The sequence below is a fragment of the Lissotriton helveticus genome, chromosome 6, assembly GCF_964261635.1.
Source record: "Lissotriton helveticus chromosome 6, aLisHel1.1, whole genome shotgun sequence".
NCBI lineage: Eukaryota > Metazoa > Chordata > Amphibia > Caudata > Salamandridae > Lissotriton > Lissotriton helveticus.
The window spans coordinates 1114991286-1115015994 of record NC_136067.1 but is presented as its reverse complement, the minus strand read 5'-3'; the positions used below and the strand labels follow the sequence as shown (position 1 = coordinate 1115015994).

The 24709-nt window shown below is 43.6% G+C and overlaps 1 protein-coding gene across 1 annotated transcript in view; it reads right to left on the bottom strand.

Moving 5' to 3' along the window:
* Window positions 1-24709, bottom strand: part of CCDC170 (coiled-coil domain containing 170) — a 244498-nt gene that overhangs the window by 112353 nt on the left and 107436 nt on the right. Inside the window, exon 8 of the mRNA XM_078646946.1 lies at window positions 17098-17415. Coding sequence (XP_078503072.1) covers window positions 17098-17415 — 318 coding nt within the window. The remainder of the gene's footprint in view (window positions 1-17097; window positions 17416-24709) is intronic.

Here is a 24709-nt window from a genome sequence, read left to right as displayed (position 1 = left end):
AAGCCTTTTGCCACAAGGGTTGAATGGCAAAAGATAATTACCAAACAGGCGGCTGAAAGTCTCTCAGAGTTTATGAGGGATCACACACTAGGATTTGATCTAGATCATTCCCTTATTAGGATGAATGGCATTTCCTTGCAGTTCAGTACTGTATTATTCCATCTGATCCCTAGCTAACAGAAAAGGAGGAAAGAAAAGTTCTTGCAGTCTTTCTGTGAATCAGCAGTAAGATGTAAGCTTGAAATGTAGGCATGCAGTAGCAGACAGGGCACTGCAGTTCCAAACACATTCAGTCCCTTGAGGCACACTTCGCCAGGTAGAATTCAGGCTTCTTGGCAGCAGCACGACATAGGCCTTCAGGACTACAGAAAGAGTAAACACTTGACATTTCGCTAGCCCTCCCACAATTGCACACACTCTTGGTATCAAGGCTCTCTATACCCCCTGTCAAATCAGCCAATCTAAGGGTCGGAATTGAATTTGATCCAAATGACGCCAAGCTCACCTCAGTCATCATCTCAGCATGAGAACATTCAGAGGCTTGTTATTTGTCCTATTCATTTTTTCATTTGTAAAAAGGCAGGGCAGATACCCAACCAGAGTCTAAGGAAGGTAGTCCATGCAGGATACTACAATGCTAAATATCACGTTTCCTTTTCCCATGGAAGGTGACTGAAGGTCAAACAGAGCACTGGGTAGTCATGATGTCACAGCAATTGCTACCTACTTGTCAATAGAAGCAATGCAGAGAGAGCTCCATGCGGGCGGGGAGGTGGGCAGGTCAGCTTCTACCCCTATAGGTGTTAACATCAGACAAAGCGCCTATGCAGAATCAGGGACTGTGTTACTGTATTAAAACTAAAGCATGTATGAGGCAATGAGTTGCTAAGTAGCACCTATAGGCAAGGCATTTCAAGAGAATAAATCTCCAAAAGTCAGAAATACAATATAAACTATGAAGGTTTATTTGAATATTTCAAAGTGCAATACAGAAGGCAAAAAGCAAAACGTAATCAAAATATATAATGTATCAGTATAGGGAATTAGCATCAGGCTCAATCGAATACAGCTTCTGCTATGTTAGCTTTCGAGAACAGGATGTCAACAAAGAGTTACAAGTGCACATTTTGGTTATGTGTGGCGAACAGAAGAATGAAAACGCAAGTGTTGTAATGGCTTACATAGGAAACAAATTGAAACAAATTGAAGTCACGGTTTAGTTGAGTCAAGCACAGTAAAACACAGTTCTATTAAATGCAGTTGTTGTTTCAGTGCAGAAATGTTACATATATTTTATTAAATCAAATTCAGCTCTACCAGAGGTAATGGCCACAATGCAGGTCAATGCTCTCTCATAAGGTGCACAGCTTCATAATAAGACCTCAGTGGATCCGTCTTCTTCAATATGCCTTCTCATGTCCACTAATGAATCACTCCAATAATGAAACGATTAGTACATAATACTATCGAAAGTGACCATTGACATCGAGCTAGCCCTCATCAGTGGGCTATAAGGCTATAGTATAGACAAGCATTTGCAATGCAATTGGTCTCATATTTGTGAGTGTTAGAGCTATTGGCATTGTAAGTGACAATGTCTTTCACCCATGTCTATTGTTTTGGAGTGGAGTGGATGTATGGGGTGTGGAGAAGAATTATGTGGGTTGAATTTGAATTGTTAGTTGTGGAATTGTGTGGTGTGGAATGGATTTGTGTAGTTGAATTATGTGGCATATTGTGTAGTAGAATTATGTGGATACTAATTATGTGGTATTGAGTGTATTGAATTATGTGGAGTGGATTGTGTGTTATGGAGAGTAATTATGTGGAATGGTATTCTGTGCTGTGGAGTAGTTTGTATTAAGAGTTAAATTCTGTGGTGTGCTATTGTATGTTGTGGCATGATATGGAATTGTGTGGTGAGGATTGGATGCATGTTGTGTGTTTGCAGCATGTCTTCCAGACAGTGCATTTGCTGTCTAGGCTGAACCTAAAAAAAACGGCCTACTTCTGGCACAGTTTCATTGTAGACAGCTTGTGGTGCACTTCTGTAGCTTGAAGGTTTAGGACTAAACAATGTTTTCAAATGGCTGACTGACCAAATTGTGTTTTTCAATTGATATAAATAACAGATTGAAAAATTAAGAGATTTGTTCTTTTCATAAAAATATTATGTTTGATGATGATTGTGAACTTGTTAAATTATTCTGTATACCCAAGCTCATACTTATTGCAATCACTACGACACACAAAACCCTGCATGCGTTTCTACAACAATCCTGCAGTGGAAAATAATTTGTGTTTTCAGTGCTGTTTAAAATAATACTAAAGAGTGTAATAAAGTGAGCCTGGCAGGAGGATCCTCCTGATCTCAAGATTGGGCAGTGGTGCTGTGCATTACATCGAACAGCATATCTGACCAAAGGTAGAGACTAGAGACTACAATAGTTCTGAAACTACCATGCAATGGCCTGTTGCATATGGTTAAAAGAAGTAACATTTCTAAAAAGAAAAATGAAACGAAAAGAGACTGCAAAGTGAGCTGCTGCACTCCTAATGTGTGGCGGGACACCGAAAAGTGCTGCCACATCTTTGGGTTGAGTTCACGCTATATAAAAATTTGCAAAATCAATTAAACAAAAAAAGCCTGCAGAGCAAGCAGCACTCCTAAGGTGTGGCGGGACGGTGAAAAGCACTGCAATGCCTTCGGGTTGAGTTTGTGCAGAGCAAGCAGAATTCCTAATGTGTGGTGGGGTGGTTAAAAGTGCAGAAACCAGGAGAGTATGAGGAGCAACACCTAAGCTGATTAACATACGTGTAAAGCAGTGCCATACCTTCGGGTTGAGTTAGGCTATGTGAGCCTGAAGAGTGAGCTTCAGCACTCCAAATATGTGGGGGGATGGTGAAAAGGTCTGCAATACCTTTGGGTTGAGTTTGCGATATACAAAAATGTGTAAAAATTAAAATTATATTACAGCGCTCCTAATTCATGGTTGAACGTGCACATAGATCACTAGGTCTGAGACTGCAGGCAGCAGGGCCATTTCGAGGTGTTTTGCCACCCAAGGCGAGAATTGAAAAATGCCGCCCTCTCCCTTTTACTACCATCACTCTCTCCTCCTGTCATCCAGGCTAGAAGAATTAATGCATTAGATATAAAAGAACTTGTATTGATCACATTTTTCCCCCTTTTGCAGCCCTTGGCGGCCGCCTAGTCTTGCCTAATGGTAGAAACGGCCCTGGCAGGCAGGTGTCCCAACATCACATGCTCGATCATCACAAACCTCCTCAATTATTGAAACATTGAACTCAGGCTGGCCTGCGAACATGGCCCCCTGCAATACCAGGACTCTGCCATTTCATTGTTCCCTGACTTTACCCTAGCGTCCAGGAGGCACGCTGTCAAAAACTCACTGCACCAACTAGGCTTCAAACATGCAATGTTGTATGCCACACGTTTACGGACTGAAGTCAAAGGGAAACCTGCCTTTTTTGATAACCCAGCTGAAGCTGCAAATAACTCCTCTTCCAGGCACACTACATCGGAGCGTTTCCACTCCTAGACCTCTTCAACGCAGTCTCTTCCTGTGTGATGGCTGTTTTTCCCACTGTCTATGCCTATCACTTACAGAGCCACCACGGGCACCCCCTGTGAGAGATAACACTGTATCTGCCCTCTCTATGCTTTAATACAGTGCTAATGTTTCTCTCATCTTCTGTATTACATTTGCGATTCTATCCTTTGTTTTCAGGTATCACTCATCATGCGGACAATGCCAACCAAAGTGCTACCTCCTCCCAGAGGTGTGCACCACAATGTTGGTTAAAGGGATGTTTATTCTTGTTCTGTTTGTCGTGGAGATTCGCTGGAGGTGTTCTCATGTAGTTTGGGTGGGGGGAAGGTATTTAGATTTTGTATGTTTTTGTTTGATTTATTTTTTATTGCCTGATTGTTACCTATTGCATTTTCTAAAGACATGGCACAACCTCCCACATATCATTCCTTTAGATGGCATCTTGTGAAGGCAGGGAGAGATTAGCAGAAGTTGCTTTCCTCAAGTAGAATATGTGGCCTTAATAACCTGTGAAAGGGGAAACAGGTCCTTTCATATCTATCCTCTCATGGGGTCAAAATAGCTTTCCTCCAAGAAACCCATCTTCCTCCCTGCAGTTCCCACACATTCACTTCCCCATGGGGCGCACGCCATTATTTTTTCCTGTTATAGCACTTATTTGAGGGGGGTATTCATACTTATCCACCAAAGTATCCCCTTTTTCCTCAATACCAGCTTCATTGACCCATACGGTCATTGCTGCAGATTAGCTGGTGTTTTTGCTGACAAGCACACCTTGTTGATAAATGTTTATGGCCCCAATATCAATACGCCCCAATCAGAATATATACTCACTCATGGGTCAGGTAGAGGCAGAACTTATCCTTATGGGTGGAGACTTCAACCAGGTTCAGGACCCGTTGGAGGTCTCCACCAGTATACAAGCAAGTGGTAAACTATGAACTCTGGAGGTCCTTTGTGACATAGCTGAAACCTCTACACTCCAAGACATCTAGCGTGCACGTCACTCATCTACCCCTGACTATGCATTTAAATTCTGCATCCCATGGCATATGGGCAAGACTTGACTATTGTCTTCTTTCTGCAAATGTCATGCACTGGACAACTGATGTCTGGCATTTTACCAAATACTCTGTCAGATAACTGCCCTGTTCAATTAGTGTTGTAGATCCCATATGGAGGCAGCCTGGAGCACACTTGGCAATTCCCAGGGGAGGTCCTTCATGAAATAGTCTTCCTCTTCGAAATACACGATTCAATCACTGAGTATTTTACCCTTAATGCTGGCTCGGTCTCAACCCAGATCACCCTTTGGGAGGCCTTCAAGGCCTAAATCCTCAGAGTATGTATTTCCAAGCATGCAGGGCATACTGTGCCACATATGTTCCCAATAGGCTGGGGTCAAATCTGAGCTGAAAGATATCGATCGAGAGGATTCACTTCCCCATTGTTCTCTACATCTACAGACACCTGCACTTAATTTCAGAATTCCAAGACCTGGCCAGTAGTGAAATAGCATATATGGGTAAACACGCCATTGTTAGACGATACGGTGACGGGGAATGCCGCACTCTGGCATGTCTGCTTTGCCCTTACCATCTTAGCGGCTACATCACCCAGAAGCAATCTTCCACTGATGACATCATCTCTGATAATGCGGGCATAAGGGCTAAGCTCCTGCCCAATGATGACCAACTATATTCATTTCGCTCCTCTGGCGACCTTGCAGAGATTGAGATAGTGTGGATATCTGACAATCAACATTGTTTCCTCAGTGAATCTATCACTTGTGAGGAAATCATGCTGGCCATAGATGCCCTTGATGGGTACAAGACCCCCGGCTTAGAGAGCCTCATTGGGGCAGTCCACAAAGCATATAAACATGAACTAGCACCTCAACTCCTTGCCATGTATGCTAAATCCCTTGAAACAGGTATGTTACCACCAACTCTGCGAGAAGCCGTGCTCACGCTTCTACAGAAGCCAGGCAAAGACTCCCCCCCCCCAATTATGCAAATCCTACCGCCCGCTCTCTCCTCAATCTTCATCATAAGGTTTTAGCCGAAGCCTTCATCACCAAATTATCTTTATTAATGAAGCAGATTATCTCTCCCGTCCAATCAGGCTTAGTTCCACAAAGGTCCACCTCACTTGATTTAAGGACGATATTTGCAGTATTACATAGGATCTCCCCAACGCTCCCAGGAACAGTAGTGTTATTGGATGCCTAAAAGGCATTTGACTCCATGGAGTAGTCCTTCCTGAGGATGAAGTTGGACTAACTAGGCCTTCCCTGTGGTTTTAGATTCATGGGCATGCTCCTTTGTTCCAGCCCAGTGGCTAGACTATGCTTCATTCACAGGTCCCTTCCCTGTTGCTAGGGGGACCAGACAAGGCTGCCCCCTCTGCCAGGGTCCGCTATCTCAAGCCAGATAAGGATCAAATCAGAGACCTGCAGCTATCCTTCATACTTTTGTAGGTGTTCCCATGGACTTCAATATACAAACACTCTACACCAGAAGTTGGGCATGTTGAAAACTTTGCCATGTATATTAGGTGGGAGTATCCTTTCCTCATCAGCTTTACCATTGATTGATAACCCCTGGCTCCCCCTTACACGTTAGAAACTAGTTCAACGCACCTTACATCATTATGACCTACACACCATGGGTGATGTTTTACCGGATGGCCATGTACTTTCACATGCTGACAATACTCAATTTCAAAATGCCTTTCATATGGACCACTTGGTCCTCCCACCGCTCCATAATACCTTATGTTACCAATTATCTTCCTACCCTTTGGTCCCAGATGACTTCCCACCATTAACATTTATTATTTCTGATATTGACGGAGAGCCATTACTGTCACACTTGCACCGAACCTGCCTGCCCACTGCCGCAGAGACTCTGTCAAGCTGAAAAACATGATTTGTTACAATAAGATTAGCGTAGACTATGCACTGTTACAGCCCTCACGTCTAGGTCCAAGGGCATATGGTTGCCATTACAAGACTACTTACTCACCCTGGAATTAGTGGACTCAGACTGAAGTCATACCCCTCCCTATCTGTCTTGTCCTCTATTCCTGGCCTCCCTTGACCTGCCAGGGATCCCTTGTGTTGCGCTGTGCTGCGGACCATTTTGCTGGGCTGCTCTGTGTGCCTTCAGGAGCTGTGACTCGTGCTTTTGACTTTAGAACTCGCGGTACCCACTTCGCGGTTCCCGCATCGAGGAGGAGGTCTTTGATGGAAACAGTGAAATTTACCGGGGTGTTTAGGGGCAGTGCAGGGCTGCGAGCAAGAGCGCGGGGACTCCATTGCCCAGGAGTCCCTGCTTTGGCCAATCGGAAACACCTGCCCCGCTCTCCCTGCTAGCCCCGCCCCCGAGTACCGGACATCAGAAAAACCCACCTCCAACAACAACCGGCGGGATCCCTTGTGTTGCGCTGTGCTGCGGACCATTTTGCTGGGCTGCTCTGTGTGCCTTCAGGAGCTGTGACTCGTGCTTTTGACTTGAGAACTCGCGGTACCCGCTTCACGGGTCCCGCATCGAGGAGGAGGTCTTTGGTGGAAACAGTGAAATTCACCGGGGTGTTTAGGGGCAGTGCAGGGCTGCGAGCAAGAGCGCGGGGGCTCCATTGCCCAGGAGTCCCTGCTTCGGCCAATCGGAAACACCTGGCCCGCTCTCCCTGCTAGCCCCGCCCCCGAGTACCGGACATCAGAAAAACCCACCTCCAACAACAACCGGCGGGATCCCTTGTGTTGCGCTGTGCTGCGGACCATTTTGCTGGGCTGCTCTGTGTGCCTTCAGGAGCTGTGACTCGTGCTTTTGACTTTAGAACTCGCGGTACCCGCTTCGCGGGTCCCGCATCGAGGAGGAGGTCTTTGGTGGAAACAGTGAAATTCACAGGGGTGTTTAGGGGCAGTGCAGGGCTGCGAGCAAGAGCGCGGGGACTCCATTGCCCAGGAGTCCCTGCTTCGGCCAATCGGAAACACCTGGCCCGCTCTCCCTGCTAGCCCCGCCCCCCAAGTACCGAACATCAGAAATACCCACCTCCAACAACAACCGGCGGGATCCCTTGTGTTGCGCTGTGCTGCTGACCATTTTGCTGGGCTGCTCTGTGTGCCTTCAGGAGCTGTGACTCGTGCTTTTGACTTTAGAACTCGCGGGTCCCGCATCGAGGAGGAGGTCTTTGGTGAAAACAATGAAATTCACCGGGGTGTTTAGGGGCAGTGCAGGGCTGCGAGCAAGAGCGCGGGGACTCCATTGCCCAGGAGTCCCTGCTTCGGCCAATCGGAAACACCTGGCCCGCTCTCCCTGCTAGCCCCGCCCCCGAGTACCGGACATCAGAAAAACCCACCTCCAACAACAACCGGCGGGATCCCTTGTGTTGCGCTGTGCTGCGGACAATTTTGCTGGGCTGCTCTGTGTGCCTTCAGGAGCTGTGACTCGTGCTTTTGACTTTAGAACTCGCGGTAGCCGCTTCGCGGGTCCCGCAGCGAGGAGGAGGTCTTTGGTGGAAACAGTGAAATTCACCGGGGTGTTTAGGGGCAGTGCAGGGCTGCGAGCAAGAGCGCGGGGACTCCATTGCCCAGGAGTCCCTGCTTCGGCCAATCGGAAACACCTGGCCCGCCCTCCCTGCTAGCCCCGCCCCCCGAGTGGTCCAAACCCAATAATATCCACTCCAACTACCGCTGCGCGGGAGCGTCCCGGGAGAAGCCGTCAGGGGCTGCAGGAGGCTGGGCAGGGCCACCCCTCTGACATTTGTACTATCATTCTGGTTTTAGTCCCCCTGCTGGGAATACATGCCTGTAAGTTACGCCAAATATGTACTTTAATCCTTTTGTGCCACTGATTAGGTTGTTACATATTGGTCTTTATATCTTATAGGCTCTATTAATCTCAGCTCTTTGTTTATTTTTAACTGTACCATAGACCAAAGATGACTACACGTGTCTCGAACTCTTTACCGTCCAGTGTAGAGGTGTCCATACATGGGCCGCTAGACAAATATTTCGCCAGAGACACGAAAGAGATAGATAGGGAGATCTTTTTAGCACAGAAACGGGCAGAGCGCAGCTTCTCTATAGAACTTCTTAAAAAACAGATAACAATTACCCCACAGAAGACTGCAATGAGTATATCACCATGTAACACAATGTCTGCCAACGTAGACGCCGAGCTGTTTAGCACGGAAAACATCCCACTAATATTTCAAGACATCCCATCAGTGCCAGACGACATGGAAGACATTACAGACTCTAATACTATGGAGTCAACTGCCACATCAACTTTCTTAATAGACCTAAATACACCACTACCTATAGATGTGGTTCTTCCTCCCAATAGAAATACACTTTCTCCTGTGTTTAAACCCGTAGTTGCGACAGTTGTGACGTTAGACTCTCAACTGCCCATAGAAGTCAGCGTAGTACACGATAAATTAACTACTAAGGAGAATACAGGAGTATCCCGCTCCCCACCTAAAAAGAGTAGGAGAAAGGGTGGGTTTAGTAAAAGGGATAGAACTTCACATGCGGCATCACATGATATAGACCCAATATCTAAGCCACCTAAGTTAGTAGGGAAGGAAGTTCTAATGGGGCTACCAACTGCAAGTCCCAAATCTTTGACTAATAAAGGGCTTTTGGAGGCATTTGAACGCCTTTTAAAATCTCTTATACTTCCTCTCACCGAGAGAGTTAAAAGGCTTGGGGAAAAATTGGATCTTATCTTGACAGACCCCAACTCGATTAAAAACCCCAACCCAATTAAACAAAGCGAAGTTCGCCCCAAAAACAAACATCATACTCATAATCCATCTAGGCAACAAAGAGATCCCTCTATATCCAAAAACATGCCTGCTGACATAAATTCCACCAAATCACCAGGCATGAAAGTAATAGGCAAAGACAAGACTCAAACAGGTGCCTCGAAAGTTGCTCCTACTAGAAATGACCCTCCAACGAAGATAAGCCGGATTCATCCAATTATGTCATTGTTTTAACAGGTGTTCCGGTTGTGCCAGCGGGAAATGTAGAAACTAACATCAGTCTCAAAAATAAAGTTATCCACTGGCTGTGTAATAATAGACCGCTCCCATCACATCTAAACGGAGATATAGTATCAGTGAGACGGTGCAATTGGGTGGGCCTACGTCCTAAAGATATTGAAGGGGATGTGGTAATAGTAAATTTTAGGGACCATAGAGTAGTTACATATATTAGTGACTGGTTTCCAGGGAGAAGTGAGGGGGAGTATCATCGAGAAATTTGAGCTACTTTTATCCGGAAGCCCTGATGATGCCCCCAAATAACCCTCCAACTCTGTGTAACTTCGATGCTCCCCATCAACCAAAACAAATTCCGAACTTCATCGTCCCTAGATACCACAATAAAAATGTTACCCCTTTTTTCCCACCCAAGCGCTCAAACAGGTACTTTATCCCGTTTGATAATAATTATCACCCTACAAATCCAAACGAGTACTGGAACATCCCACTACACAATTGATTTCATCCCCTCACTGGTCTAGATGCAAACAAATGACTTTTTTCATCTATTCCCTATGAGGGAACTGTCTGTGAGTACTCGTTAACTCGCCACACTTTAGTCGAGGCAGTTAATCCTGTACCAGGGATGGTTTATCCAGTAAATACGGGTGTTGAAATGATAAGTGAAATGACAAGAGATGCAATCGTTACTGGGAGCAATGGTTCTAAAAGTTCTGATTATGGGCGAGTCAAACCTGGCAGGCCACTAACTGAGCCAGGTCTGCCTAAAAAGCCCAATGAAAATACTGCTAGTAAGGCAAATGCGGGGGGGGGGGGGGCGCTGAAACCTCTAAAGTTAGTGTGGTGCGTCCCAATCAAGGGTTAAATAGAAGGTCTTGAGAAAAATGGTCTATTACATTCTGGAACATAGCCGGCCTCAAGGCGAAATTAGATAATCCAAATTGGGAAAACTTCATTGACAAATGTGATGTTATATGTTTACAAGAAACATGGGCCGAGAAGGAATATCATATGTGTGGTTTTAAAACTGTTTTTATCCCTGCCGTAGGCTCTGCACATGGCCGAGCAAAGGGGGGATTATGTATGTTTATTTACAATTGTCTTACTTGAAAAAAAATCGAGTTGTATTTTTATAACTGTTTTTATCATATTGTTGGGCTACATTTTATTAACACTGTTTGCATACTAATAGTACATTTTTATAACAATATCCCTGTACAAGATATACCAGTGGTTCTTAAAACCCTGAACATGAAACTTAATAGCATAACAATAGCTCCCATAAACAGTTTATTGTTATATGGGGTGGTGATTTTAATTGCTCCCTATGCGAAAGATCAGGAACAGGAAACTGTGCGCTAACAATAGATAGGGATACCACCCCTACACATTTTGAGCACACATTAACGGGAAATGCTCTAAATGAGATCATGTTTAACAACGATCTAGGGTTTTCAAATGAATTATGTAACTCTGAGACCCCTTTCTCTCCAACTTTTTATGGTAGAGGTTTATTGTCTACAATTGATTTTATCCTTATGTCTTCGTGTTATAGGGAATGTATTGATAGCTATAAAGTCTTAAAATCTCCCCTAAGCGATCACTTCCCTATTAGGATTGAACTATTGGACCCACAATTAATAGTGCACAATAGAGCTGAGGTTTCCTCTAAAAACTTAGAAATAACCAGGCAAAATGGATATGCTTTAAAATGGACTAGGGTGGTCCCCGAGGAGTTTCTTAGTAACCTAGTCAACGCTTGCAGCACAAACTTTGGTGTTTGCTTAGACTTGGCATCTAATGACTCAGACATCATAGATAATTTTAAAGAAATAACTGTCTGTATAAAGAGGAATCTATGGGTAAATGTCAAGGAACAGAAGATCCAAAGGAAAGCTGGAGGCTGGTTTAAGTCAGCTTGTAGTAAGGCACACAAACAATTAAAATTGGCCTTGCATAAGCAAGATAGAAACCAGACCTTGATAAGGGCTCTACGCAAGGAGTATAAAAATGCACTAAAAGTTCAAAGACAGATGATGAGGAGGGAGGCATGGACAGCTATTATGGAGGCCTCAGAATCAAAGGATATGATGGCCTTCTGGAAAGCGGTGAATGCTCCCTTTTTTAAAGACAGTACAAAGGCTCGTATTGAGATAGCTATCACCGAGGATGAATGGGTTGAGCACTTTGAAACACTTTATAACCCAGTAGCAAGTAACACTGACATAGTGAGAGAACCCACGTGCAAGGGGAAGGGCATTGTAGGGCTGCAACTTAACTTTTTACTGGAGGAGACAATTAAGGGCATTAACTCCAGCAGAGCGGGAAAGGCACCCGGCCCCGACGGAGTTCCAGTGGACATTTTTAAGAATAATATATCGCTCTGGGCACCTTTGCTGACTAGAACTTTTAATGCTGCTTGCTCAATAGGACTGATTGGTACCTGGTACAAGTCGATCATAATCCCTATTTTTAAAAAGGGAGATAGAGCAAGTAGTGCGTGCTATCGGCCCATATCTTTGCTTGACTCCACCATCAAAATTATTGGTAGAGTCATTTTAGATAGACTGCACAAATGGGCAGAGGAACACCATATTATTAGCGACCTCCAATATGGTTTTCGCGAAGGAGTCGGTACCATCGAACAAGCACTCAATCTATCTATACTGATAGAGAAATATACTACGGCCAAGGGAGGAAGACTCTTTTTAACTTTTTTAGACTTGACATCTGCTTTCGATTTTGTTAATCATGGGAAATTATGGATAATTGTAACCAGATTGGGAGTAGAAGTAAATATTATTAAATTTTTGAGAGAATTGTATAATGGGCCTAGTGCAATGGTCAGATACGGTAAAAATGGGGAGTGTACAAGGGAGTTCAGTGTTGCGAGGGGCGTGAGGCAAGGGTGCGTCCTTGCTCCATTTTTATTTTCTATTGATATAAACAACTTGGAGGATACTTTGCTACAGGACTGCACTGATATGCCAACTGCCTCAGCCCGCCGTATACCTGCTCTCATCTATGCAGATGATGCCGTTCTTATGGCAAGAACTCCCATAGCCATGCAGACCCTGATTACTTCTTTTAGTTCGTTCATGGCCAAACTGGAACTAAAAGTAAACTGTACTAAGAGTTTTGCTATGAATTGTGGTGGTAACGTGAACCAAAAGAAAAAAACCATGTACATAGGATCAACCCCTCTACAACATACTCCAACATTCCCTTATTTGGGGATCTTGTATGATCGCACTGGCAAATGGAGCTGTGCAATTAAAACCAGGAATTTATTGTTTTCTAAATCCATAATGGCCCTTAGGTCTTTTAGCAAGAAGATGGGTAAAAAGCCAGTTAAAGAGCTTTTATACATATATAAAGCTAACTGCGTTTCGGTGGCACTATATGGGACAGGAATTTGGGGCGATTCAAATGTTAGCTGCCTACAAGTTACCGAAAATGGCTTCCTGCGATATCTCTTAGCACTCCCAAAGAGTATGTCCAGTTACAACTGCCATACAGAATTGGGCATTTCCTATTTGGAAGATCTAATTAAGGTGCAACCAATTCTTTTATGGTATCGGGTATGGACCACTGAGAAATGCCACTTAAATCGTCTCATTCTAGGGGATGCTTTGAAACTAGACGGGGGAAAAAGGATAAAATGGTTGTGCTATATAAAAGCCGTCTGTGACAACATCAAGCACCCGGAATTTTTTACTGACCCTACGTCAATGCTTGACATTACCAGGAAAGCATTGAAACAGTTAAGCCTAAACTTCCTCGAGAATCAAAGAGAACAAATAGAATTGTTAAAAAAGACAGTAATTGCCCACCAGATGATAATTAAACCAAGGATTACCCAGCCTTATCTAAACCTCCAAATGAAAGAACAAGAAAGGTTCTTGTTGACCAGATTTCGGTTTGGGATTCTGTTTAGACTGCTGAGCTTTCCCGTTATAAATGATTGGTCCAAGGTAATCTGAAATTGTCCGTGTGATAATGTCTCCACCCAATCGGATATACATATTTTATTTTTTTGTAGATTTTATGTTATACCTAGGAAGAGATGGATCATGCCCATTTTAAAATATATGAATATGAGACAGTGTCGTCCAGCATATTCTATTTACATAAGACAATGATTATATGAATCCTATTATTTGGCCTATGTTAATATCATGTATACTGTTTTTTAAACATTTTAATGTAATATTTTGATGTGATTGATGTACTTTTATGGTTATTCATGAAATATAACCGAATAAAGTCCTTTTGATTTGATTTTGACCTGCCAGGTCCTTGGAGTATGGACCTATCTCACACCAGTGCCATTACTGCACTTGGATTTTTCAACAACTGTGCCATATTTTGCCTTGCCTGCATGTCTCTTTCTGTTATAAGAAACTTTAATTATGATGCTCTTAAATGTATTGATGTGTCATGTGTACTGTGGATAACTCTTGTAATCCTCGGTAATTATGTTCTTGTTTGCTATTTACCACTGAAAATGTAATAAACAAAGTTATTTTTATTAAAAGTGTAATGCCTTGCTCTAATGTTCATATCCGACTTTTTGTACGTCAGCACTCTTCATCAAACCACAAACTGTTCCTCCTGATTTCAACCTTCATTTCCTTTTCTCTTGGCCTTACACTGTTTGATTTGCCCATTAAACATTGGACTGCCTGCTTAATGAGTTCATTGTGCAAATGCCGGCACTTCATACTCTGTATACAATCTTGTTAATGGTGAAAATTACCCAACATAAGTAAGTACTTCTCTGTGAACCTTGTGGTAAGGTGTCAAGGAAAATCCAGTTGTAAAGGGCGAACCTTTTCTTCTATGACCTGAGCCCTGTATTTATCACTAAATGTTAAAATGGATGGTCACTGGCAATCTAGTCACTGTATTTGGTAAAGGCCCAATGCTAGCTTAATTTGTGGTGAAGTGAAATTGGAACATGCTTCTGCTGTGTGCATCAGCCCCAAAGGCAGCTTTATAACAACGAGTGTAGCGCTCAAAGATACTCCTTCTGTTGTCTGGTTTTAGGTATACACAGAAATCAATCAGAGGGCGATATTCTCAGTACTGGCTCCAAAATCTGTAGTTCGCTCCTGCTTATTCTTTGCTACTTTCAATCATCAACTGCTTAGGCACAATATAAAGTCCTATGTTATTCACTACAGGGGCAGACAGTGTTCAAGGGCATGAGGAGTGTTGTCCTTCCACCACTGGGGAGGACAAGAGAATTCAAACAACTACGAGATGCTTGGGATAAATAGAGAAGCAGAAAAGCTTTTATGTTTGATGATTGGTGCTTCGACTGGAGAGCCATGCACATGTATCAAGCAAGGAAAGTCCACGCCCTACAGGATGTGTTCTGGGAATAGATCCGAGTACTCATGGACTGCTTTTTTCTGCAACCTTTGGAATGCTGAAAATGTGGGACTAGAAGACATAAAAAGAGAGCTAAGATGACATATGGATTTGCTACAATATAAATTGCTGTTACATAGATGTGACTCACATAACCAGGAACCAATTGTAAATGTACGACTCACATAACCAGGAACGAATTTATGGCGTTACAACACAAACAATTACAACGCATGCTTTTACAAAGCGGTTTTTACATCGCAACTACCATTACATTGCATGTTTTTACAACACATGCCATTACAATGCATTTTTGAGAACTACCATTACAATGCATACCATTACAACAAATACCATTACTTTGCATAATACTTTTAGTGCAGTAAGTGTTGGATATTGTAGGGGTAAAAATTACTATTCCCACTCCAGTGAGTGCAACAGTAGGGAAAGTGTTGGATAGTGTAAGGCTAAAAAGTACTATTCCCACTCCAGTGAGTGCAACAGTAGGGAAAGTGTTGGATAGTGTAGGGGTACAAATTACTATTCCCACTCCAGTGAGTGCAACAGTAGGGAAAGTGTTGGATGGTGTAGGGCTAAAAAGTACTATTCCCACTCCAGTGAGTGCAACAATAAGGAAAGTGTTAGCTAGTGTAGGGGTAAAAGTTACTATTCCCACTCCAGTGATTCAACAGTAGGGAAAGTGGGGGATAGTGTAGGGCTAACAAGTACTATTCCCACTCCAGTGAGTGCAACAGTAAGGAAAGTGTTGGATAGTGTAGGGGTAAAAATTACTATTCCCACTCCTGTGATTCAACAGTGGGGAAAGTGGTGGATAGTGTAGGGGTAAAAATTACTATTCCCACTCCAGTGAGTACAACAGTAGGGAAAGTGTTGGATAGTGTAGGGGTACAAATTACTATTCCCACTTCAGTGAGTGCAACAGTAGGGAAAGTGTTGGATAGTGTAGGGCTAAAAAGTACTATTCCCACTCCAGTGAGTGCAACAGTAAGTAAAGTGTTAGCTAGTGCAGGGGTAAAAATTGTTGTAAGGATTTTTATATCAAGTGTATTAAAGTGCTTTTTTAATTGTGAATTAGATTGTAATCGTTAGGGAGGTCCCAGGTTCAAGATTCAAATTCTCTTTGAATAAAAAGTTTTTAAATACAACTTTGGAAGTGATTGTAATATGTACAGTAACCCAAAATTTGATGTTTTAGTCTACTTGCCTGTCTTCTGCCCAAATGCTTAGTGAGTTCGCTGTAACAACCAAACGGGTGACTCTTGTACTTTTGGTACAGTAACCACTGAATGTATAATAAGAATTGACAGGGAAAAGGTTTTTTTAGAAGTCTGCACTTACCCCCTCCCTGTATAACATAGAGGGGTAGCTTCCTCGTGTTTTTGGTCGGATAGTGTAGGGCTACAAAGTACTATTCCCACTCCAGTGAGTGCAACAGTAAGGAAAGTGTTGGCTAGTGTAGGGGTAAAATTTACTATTCCCACTCCAGTGATTCAACAGTGGGGAAAGTGGTGGAAAGCGTAGGGGTAAAAATTACTGTTCCAACTCCACTGAGTGCAACAGTAGGGAAAGTGTTGGATAGTGTAGGGGTAAAAATTACTATTCCCACTCCAGTGAGTACAACAGTAGATAAAGTGTTGGATAGCGTAGGGGTAAAAATTACTATTCCCAACTAACCCAACACCCATACCCACCCTAAATCGTAAAAAATCTCCATTACTTTCCTTATAATGCATTGTAATGGCATGCGTTGTAATGGTGTGCATTGTAATGGCATGCGTAGTAGTGACATGCGTTGTAATGGCATGCTTTGTAATGGCATTGAGTGTAAAGGCAGCTGCGTTGTAACAGTTGCATTGTAAAAGCAGTGCGATGTAATGACTGCGTTGTAATAGATGTTTCCCCTAGGAACCGATTGTAAATGTACATGCCGCTTACACATCATCATTCTACACATGGAGTTGGAGTACTCAATCAAAAAGCAACTGAGCAATAAACATGAACGAGAAAACAAAGTAACACATATTTTACTATGATGAATTCAACAAATGTAACCAGGTTTGCCACAGGAGGCAGATGGCAATGACGAAAATAAAACAAATTGCCAACTTACCATTTTCTTGCTTTCTCCTTTGCTGTACACATCTCTGATTCTCTCAACAATAGCTTCTTCGGTGGGCTTGACTGTTACAGAACTGCTGCTCAGCAGGGATGCCATCCGCTCTTTGAATGCATTAAGAAATCCGTGAGTTGCCTTTGCCTCTTCTTGAATGCTCTTCAGGCTCCCACCCAGTTCACTGGAGCTCATCCTCACATGGGTCAACTCTTGCTTGCATGCCTCCCATGCTCGCTGGCTAGCCGCTAGCCTATCTTGCAGTATGTTCACCTCCCGCTCCAGATTTTGTTTAGCTTCTTTGACAAGCTCCAAGTCCTAAGGCAAGATCAAATACGGTTATCTATCATGATATAAGAATGTGTTGAAAAGAGTCTATTAAATTAAGCAAATTGTCGTAAATTCATACAAGTGTAGCTAGGTAAAGTCCTTGTTCTCTGGGTATACACATTATCAGGAGGAATACTGAGTGGTCTCAATATCGCAACCAGAATATCCAGGACCAATATATCTACAGGTAAGTAAGTATAGATTTTCTGTACCTAACTCCGCATCCAAGTGACTTGATAATATATGTATCTCATCAAGGTAAGAGGATAAGAATAGTACATCTATGTCTGTTTCTCTGCACTTACCTCCTCGATTTTTTAGTTTTCAATATGTTGGTCACACTACGATGACCACTCGATATTCCTTCTGCAGTATACCAGACTACAACAATTTACATGTCAGGCTATATCTGACGTGCTATGCTTATATAGCTGTTATGTATGTAGTAATAAAACCGAAGGAGGTAAGAGTAGACAAAGTAGCTCCCGGGCTTAACTGTTTAGGAAGAAATGGTAGTGAAATATACCCTGAGGAATCAGAATTTGTGGGGAAAGGAGGAACATGCTATTTGAATTTCTTCTCCCACCCTGGTTTCTTATGTGCTTCTCTAGGAGACCTGACACCCACTCAGTTACTTCCCAATGACCCCAGAAAGCAAATAAGAGGAACAACTAGAGGAATCAGAATTAAATTAGGGAGAATTCTGATAAAGATTTGAAATTTTGTTGGTAAATAAAAATTTAACATTGAGCCTTTGTGGAAATATTACATTCAAATAATAAGCATTATTGAACCTACTTTAGGAATAGTTAGGCAGAATTCTGATCATTATGAGACATGGTTATGAACATTACAGTGCATACAATTCTTTTGTGACTTGATTTTCTTGTTCGTTGCTTGTAAGATAGGTTCTGTGTGAGAGAGTACGAGGATTTGCATTGTGTGAATAGTGTGGTTAGTGGAAACATAGCACAAAGTAGTGAAACAAAGGACTACTTTGAAGTGCCATTCTAATCAGTAAAAAGATGTTGTTAGGCAGAGTGGAAGAGGATGATGGTTCTACTGATGGATTGCTCGGCAGAAGCATTTTCTGCCACAAATGATGCAGTGGATGGCAGTGACCTGGAGAACATGAGTGGCTTTCTACCGTAATTCTGGGCCACCAGCATAGTGGCTGGACATGGTTGGGCACAAACTGGTGCAGTTGGGTTTGTCTTTGCCATGCTCTCGGTGCTAGCAGGGCATCGGCTCTGCGGCCACCATTTAAATGGACACAGAGGCAGACAGAGCCTTGCCAACAGAAGAGAAGGAACTCCTGACTCTGCACCCAACCTGGTGGTAGTCACTTGAAAAGCAGGCATAATAAAACAATACTAGCAAAAGTAAAAAGCAGAATTAAACAAGCATTTGCAATGCAATCAGTTACGCATTTGGGACCTTATGTGTATTTAGCGGATGTATGGCGGTACAACGCGTACCGTTACAACGCGTCCCTTTACGACGCAGTTTTAACAACGCAAGTCGTTACAACGACTTGCGTTGGGGGGGCGCTGATAGTGAATAGTTTAATTTACTATTCCAACACCAGTCCCCGTGGATAGTAGGGAAGGTGTTGGATAGTAAATTAAACTATCCCCTATCCTAGAGCGCCCTCCAGCGAAAGTCGTTGTAATGACTTTCGTTGTTAAAGCTGCGTTGTAACGGTACCGCGTTGTACCAGTTACGTTGTAAAGGATGTTTCCCGTATTTAGCTATGCAGCACATTAGCCTGGGAGCTGAAACATCTACTGTTCTTTAACATGGAGGGGAAGTAAGCACCAAACTGCAAAGCCACCAGAAACCGTTAAAGAAACAAGTACACTTCAAAAACCATTGGGGGAGGAGGGGGTCGAAACACATCAACATTCTCTTTGTAGAGAAGTGTGGCTCAATGGTTAGAGCGGCAGACCCTGATGCAGTAGTCTGGCCGGGACCAGGGTTCAATTCCCACCTCGGCGGGTCTTGGTCTCAATTTCCTCGGACCTGATAATTCTCGCCTCGGTGCCTATTCTAATCATGAGTCCGACTCTGCACCTCTGGGCAATAGCTTGCTTAATCTCTACAACGGCCCCAACAACACTGAGGATGCCTGACTTCACCTTGGGGGTGCCCAGGAGTGGGCTCCTCACAGGGAAAGGCCAGGAAGGGTTCCTCGGTGGTATTCGTACAAGCGCCGAGATGCCTACGGGTAGTCGTGCGCTATACAAGTGCGTAATCATCATCATCATCATCATTCTCTTCCAGGGCTCAGGAGCATGAAGACTATTTACCCAATGACCAGTAACTTATGAATTGAATAGTGGGGGCTACAAGATCCTATTTATCCTACCTATAGGTCTCAATTTTACTGCATAATTGTGTTGTCCAGTTTAACAAATGTTTGACGAGTTACATTATTTCTCGCCTAAAGCAATCAGGTTTGTTCTCTTGTACATCAATTTAGAATCCAGTTAAGCAAGAAAGGTATTCTGTTCACTACTCTAAAATTTTAGGTTTAGCCTTCCCTGCTATACAAGGCCGGCTCCCTTATTTTGCATTAACCATGTCAAGGTAGACAACCTAATGGATAAGCTACACATGAAACATGTAAAAATCACTGGAGTGCCCTGGAAGCATTAAGTAAATAGAGGAACTGGCTTAAACCTGTTATCACTGAAAGCTTTGTACATGTAGAATAAAACTGAAATTAACTTAGCTGCCTGTGGTTGTAAATGATTTTTAGACTAGACAGGACAGTGAATAGCTAAAAGAAAAAGAATACATACTATGACCACAGCAAGAAGTCTTGAATGTTGAGATACTATCTGTAATGTCATTGTACGTGTCTCTAACCTGCTCAAACCAAAATCAAATTTATTTATAATTTATTTATTTATTTATTTATTTTATTTATTCAAAAGGTTTTATATAGCGCTGCTGGACCCAAGAGTATCAGAGCGCTTTACAAGGTAGGTAAACATATTAAGATACAATTAACAATGTGCAGAAAATTCACAAGAGCTAAAACACTGTAATAAAGGAGTGAAGGGGGCAAAGAAACAGAGAGATAATTAAGGGGATGATGAATGTTAAAATTAAAGGGAGAGAAGGGGGTGTGGGGAAGGGGAGTGAGAGTATGAAAGGAGGGGGTGGGTAGGAGAGTGAGCAAGAGAGGAGAAAGAGTGAACAGAGTCAGAATCAGAGACATTAGGTACCCCAATATTTGTTGAGGAGAAGTACTTTGAGTCTTTTTTTGAAGAGAGGGTAAGAGGGGTTGCAGCAAAGATCTTTGGGGAGAGAGTTCCAAATTGTGAGGCGCGTTACCAGAGAATGCACGGGATTGGGTCTTTTTGCATTTAAGTCTAGGAGGGATCAGGACAAGGGAGTTAGTGCTCCTCAGGGACCTGGAGCACCCAGCATTATGTAGTTTGACCGAAAGGTAAGAGGGGGTGTTTTGGTGAAGAGCTTTATGCGTGATACAAGCAATCTTGTAGGTGGATCGTCCTTCTATTGGGAGCCAATTGAGATTTTTGAGGGGGGGAGAGATGTGGTCAAATCTTTTACAGTCCGATATAAGTCCTGGCTGCTAGGTTGAGAACAGATTTAATCGGTGCGAGATGGATTTTAGGAGTGCCAGTCATTGTGGCGTTGCCATAGTCAATCCTGGAAAGCACAAGAGATTGGACAACGATTTTGAAATCATCAGCTGGAATAAAAGGTTTCATTTTTTTGAGGTGGTGAAGGGAGGAAAGAGCACTTTTGGCTGCATTTTTAATGTGGGGGGTGAGATTAAGATTCTGATCGATGCTGATGCCAAGGGATTTGACAGAGTTAGAGGTGGAGAGGGAGCAACTAAGTGCTTTGATATCATTAATCCAGAGTTGAATTGGAAGGGAATTGTTTTTGGGAGTGAACAGGATGATTTCAGTTTTTTTAGGATTCAGTTTGAGATGATTAAGATGGAACCAGGCTTGGACTCTCATCAGGGTATCATTGAGATGCAGGATGTCATTGTGGGATTTGATTTTGTAGTATAGTTGAGTATCATCAGCATAGAGGTGATAACTGATTTTAGCTTGTTTGAGAATGAGGGTGAGTGGTTCCATGAAAAGATTGAATAGGGTTAGGGAGAGGATAGACCCTTGAGGGACACCGAGTGAGACAGGTTGAGGTTTAGAGAGGCATTGACTGAGCTTAATTTGTTGTGATCTATATTGAAGGAACTAGGAGAACCATTTGAGTACAGTGCCTTCAAAACCAAAGCGATCTTTGAGAGTGTTAAGAAGGGTGGGATGGTGGACAGTATCAAATGCAGCCGAGAGGTCAAGGAGGATTAGTAGTGAGGATTAACCTTTGTTTAAAGAGCGGTGAATGTCATCAGTAATGTTGAGCATTGTAGTTTCGGTACTGCATCCCTTTCTAAAACCGGATTGGAAAATGTCAAGAAGATTGAAGGATACGATATGGTTATCTAATTGAGAGAGGACATATTTTTCCAGGGCTTTAGAGAGTAAGGGAAGTTTAGAGATAGGGCGAAGATTGTTAAGGTCATTAGGGTCAGCAGAAGTGTTTTTAAGGATGGGGGAGATTTGACCTAGCTGAAGGGAGGCAGGAACACAGCCAGTGGAAAAGGAGGAGTTGATGATATCGGTCCAAATTGGGGCAATGGTGTATTTGATTTCTTGGACCAAATGGGCGGGAAGAGGATCTTTGGAGTGTGAGGATGGTTTGAGTTTAGAAATGATGTTGATGATAGTGGATTCAGATACTGGACTAAATTCGGTCCATGAGGCATTGGTTTTAGCAAGATGACAGGTAGGGGAGGAGTCAAGATGGGGGAGAGCAGGGAGGGGTTGAGAGTAAGCATGAGCGCAAAATCCGCTCCGATCGCGGATTTTGCGGATTTTCGGTAAATCCGCGATCCGCGAACTCTCGCGGATTTACCGAGAATCCGCAATCCGCGATCGGAGCGGATTTTGCGGTCAAAAGTTCAAGCCTGCATAATTTACGATGGCGCCGGCAAGCTGCCAGCGCCATCCTCAAATGGTTACTTAATTAGCTTCGACAGGAAGCTCTAATAGATAAGATACAGCAGGGGCTCGAGCGCCTGCTTTATTTTAACAGTTGGAGCTTCCTGTTGAAGCTAATTAAGTAACTATTGCAGGATGGCGCTGGCAGCTTGCCGGCGCCATCGTAAATTATTTCAAGGTGGTGTCTTCTTGAGTAAATATGAAGGGCAGGGTTCATTCGGGCACGACGGTCCTGGCACAAAAAAATAAACCTCAACAGGAAACACTTGCAGATATCAATAAAGCATGTGCCCTAGTTGAAGCTTTAATTCAGTGACTCATTGATCAGCCCAAAAATTAATCTGCTGATCGGTCTCTGCCCTTTTATACACACAAGAGGCATGCTCGCATGGCCCGTCCGTTTGGCCCCGCCCACACACTCGAGGTGTGCACCGTCTTCCCGCCATTTACCCACTATGATGGACATTTCACTAAAGGGACCCCTGCGCACTTCGGCGCGATTGCATAGTAACACACACTTGGTCGCTGGAACTAGTTGAAGCGCAAATGTAGCGACTCATTCATCAGCCCAAAAAAAATCGTGAGCGTTGGGAGGCTGGGCAGATGTGCCTTCTTCCCAAATATCCCATCGATGCTGCTCTGATCGGTCTCTGACCTTTTAGACACACAAGAGGCATGTGCGCTCGCGTGGAAGCCCCGTCCGTTTGGCCCCGCCCACACACTCGAGGAAGCCCCGCCCCCAATCCGCAAATCCGCTGAATCCGCTAAATAGGCGGATTTTGCGGATCCACGATCCGTGGATCCGCTAAATCCGCGAATCGTGGATCCGCAAAATCCGCCCATGCTTAGTTGAGAGGGATCGAGATGTGGGGGAAAAGAGGACAAAAGTGGGTTAGGAATGTTGGGGAGGGTGTGTTGGTTGAGGGGAGGTTGGAGAGAGAGGGGGGAAGAGAAGGATAATTCGATCTTGTTGACTTTATTCGTAAAGAAGCTGGCAATTTCTTCGCATCTATCCACACAAGCTACTAATTTAGGAGGGCCAGAGGAAGTTTGCTTTTTGACGATGCTAAAGAGTTCTCTGGGGCGGTTTCTAGCCTGGTCAAGTTGTGACCGTAGAAAGGAGGCCTTTTCGTTGAAGATATGTTTTTTGTATTGGGCACTGGCTTTTCTAAGGAGAGCCAGATTATCATAGGTGGGATGACTTCTCCAAGCACGTTCTGATTGCCTGAGGGCCCGTCTTTCATTGTTGAGATGGGAATTAAACCAGGACTTGGGTGGGATGCTTTTTTGTTTTTTGAGTTTGATTGGGGCAATTAGGTTGAGGGCTTCAAGAATAGAATTATTGTAATGATCGGTTAGGTCGTTGGTGCTGTGAGAGGGAGGGGGGAGAAGTAGATGAGTTTTAATTGTGGATTCCAGTTCGCCAGGAGGAATAAGGCGAAGGTTGTGGGTAGGTTTCAAAGGTAAGGTGTTGGTAGGGGTGGGGCGAGTAATGGAGCTATTCAAGGTGAAGAGGATAAGGTGATGATTAGACCAGTCCACAGGAAGTATATTAAAGAGAGAGGCCAGATCCTTGCTCGTCACAATAGCATCAAGGGTGGCACCTTTGGTGTGAGTAGGGGAATGGCAGAGTTGGGTCAGGTCAGTGAGGTCCAAGGCGTCTTTTAGAAGGATGACAGCAGGGCCATCCTTTATGTTCCAATGGATGTTGTAATCACCAAGGAAAAGATTCTTGGAGGGGGAGAGCGATGCTTGAATAATAAGGTCAGACATCTCTTCAGTAAAGGAGAGATAATTTCCAGGGGGGTGGTAAATAGTGTGCATCCGAATGGAAGGAGAGCCGGGAATAGTGAGATCGGCGCAAAGGTATTCAAAGGAAGAAGGGTCTTGAAGGCGCGATAAGTGAGATGTCAAGTTCATCTTTAAAGATGAGGGCAAGGCCACCTCCTATTTGACCGATTCTATCTTTCTTAATGATAGAATAGCCTGGGGGAATGAGCAAGTCAAGGATAGGAGTGGAGTGGGCGTTGAGCCAAGTTTCAGTTAGGAATGCGATGTCTATGTTTTCACTAAGAATGGTTTCCGCAATCTCAGTTGCGTGGCAGGAGGCGGATCTGCAGTTTATCAACATGCAACAGAGGGGAGTAGGGTCAGGTACTTGGGTGGGGGGACAGCGGGGGATAGGTCGAAGTTGTTAGGGGGGTTTAGGTGATGTCGGATGAGGGGGGAGTCGG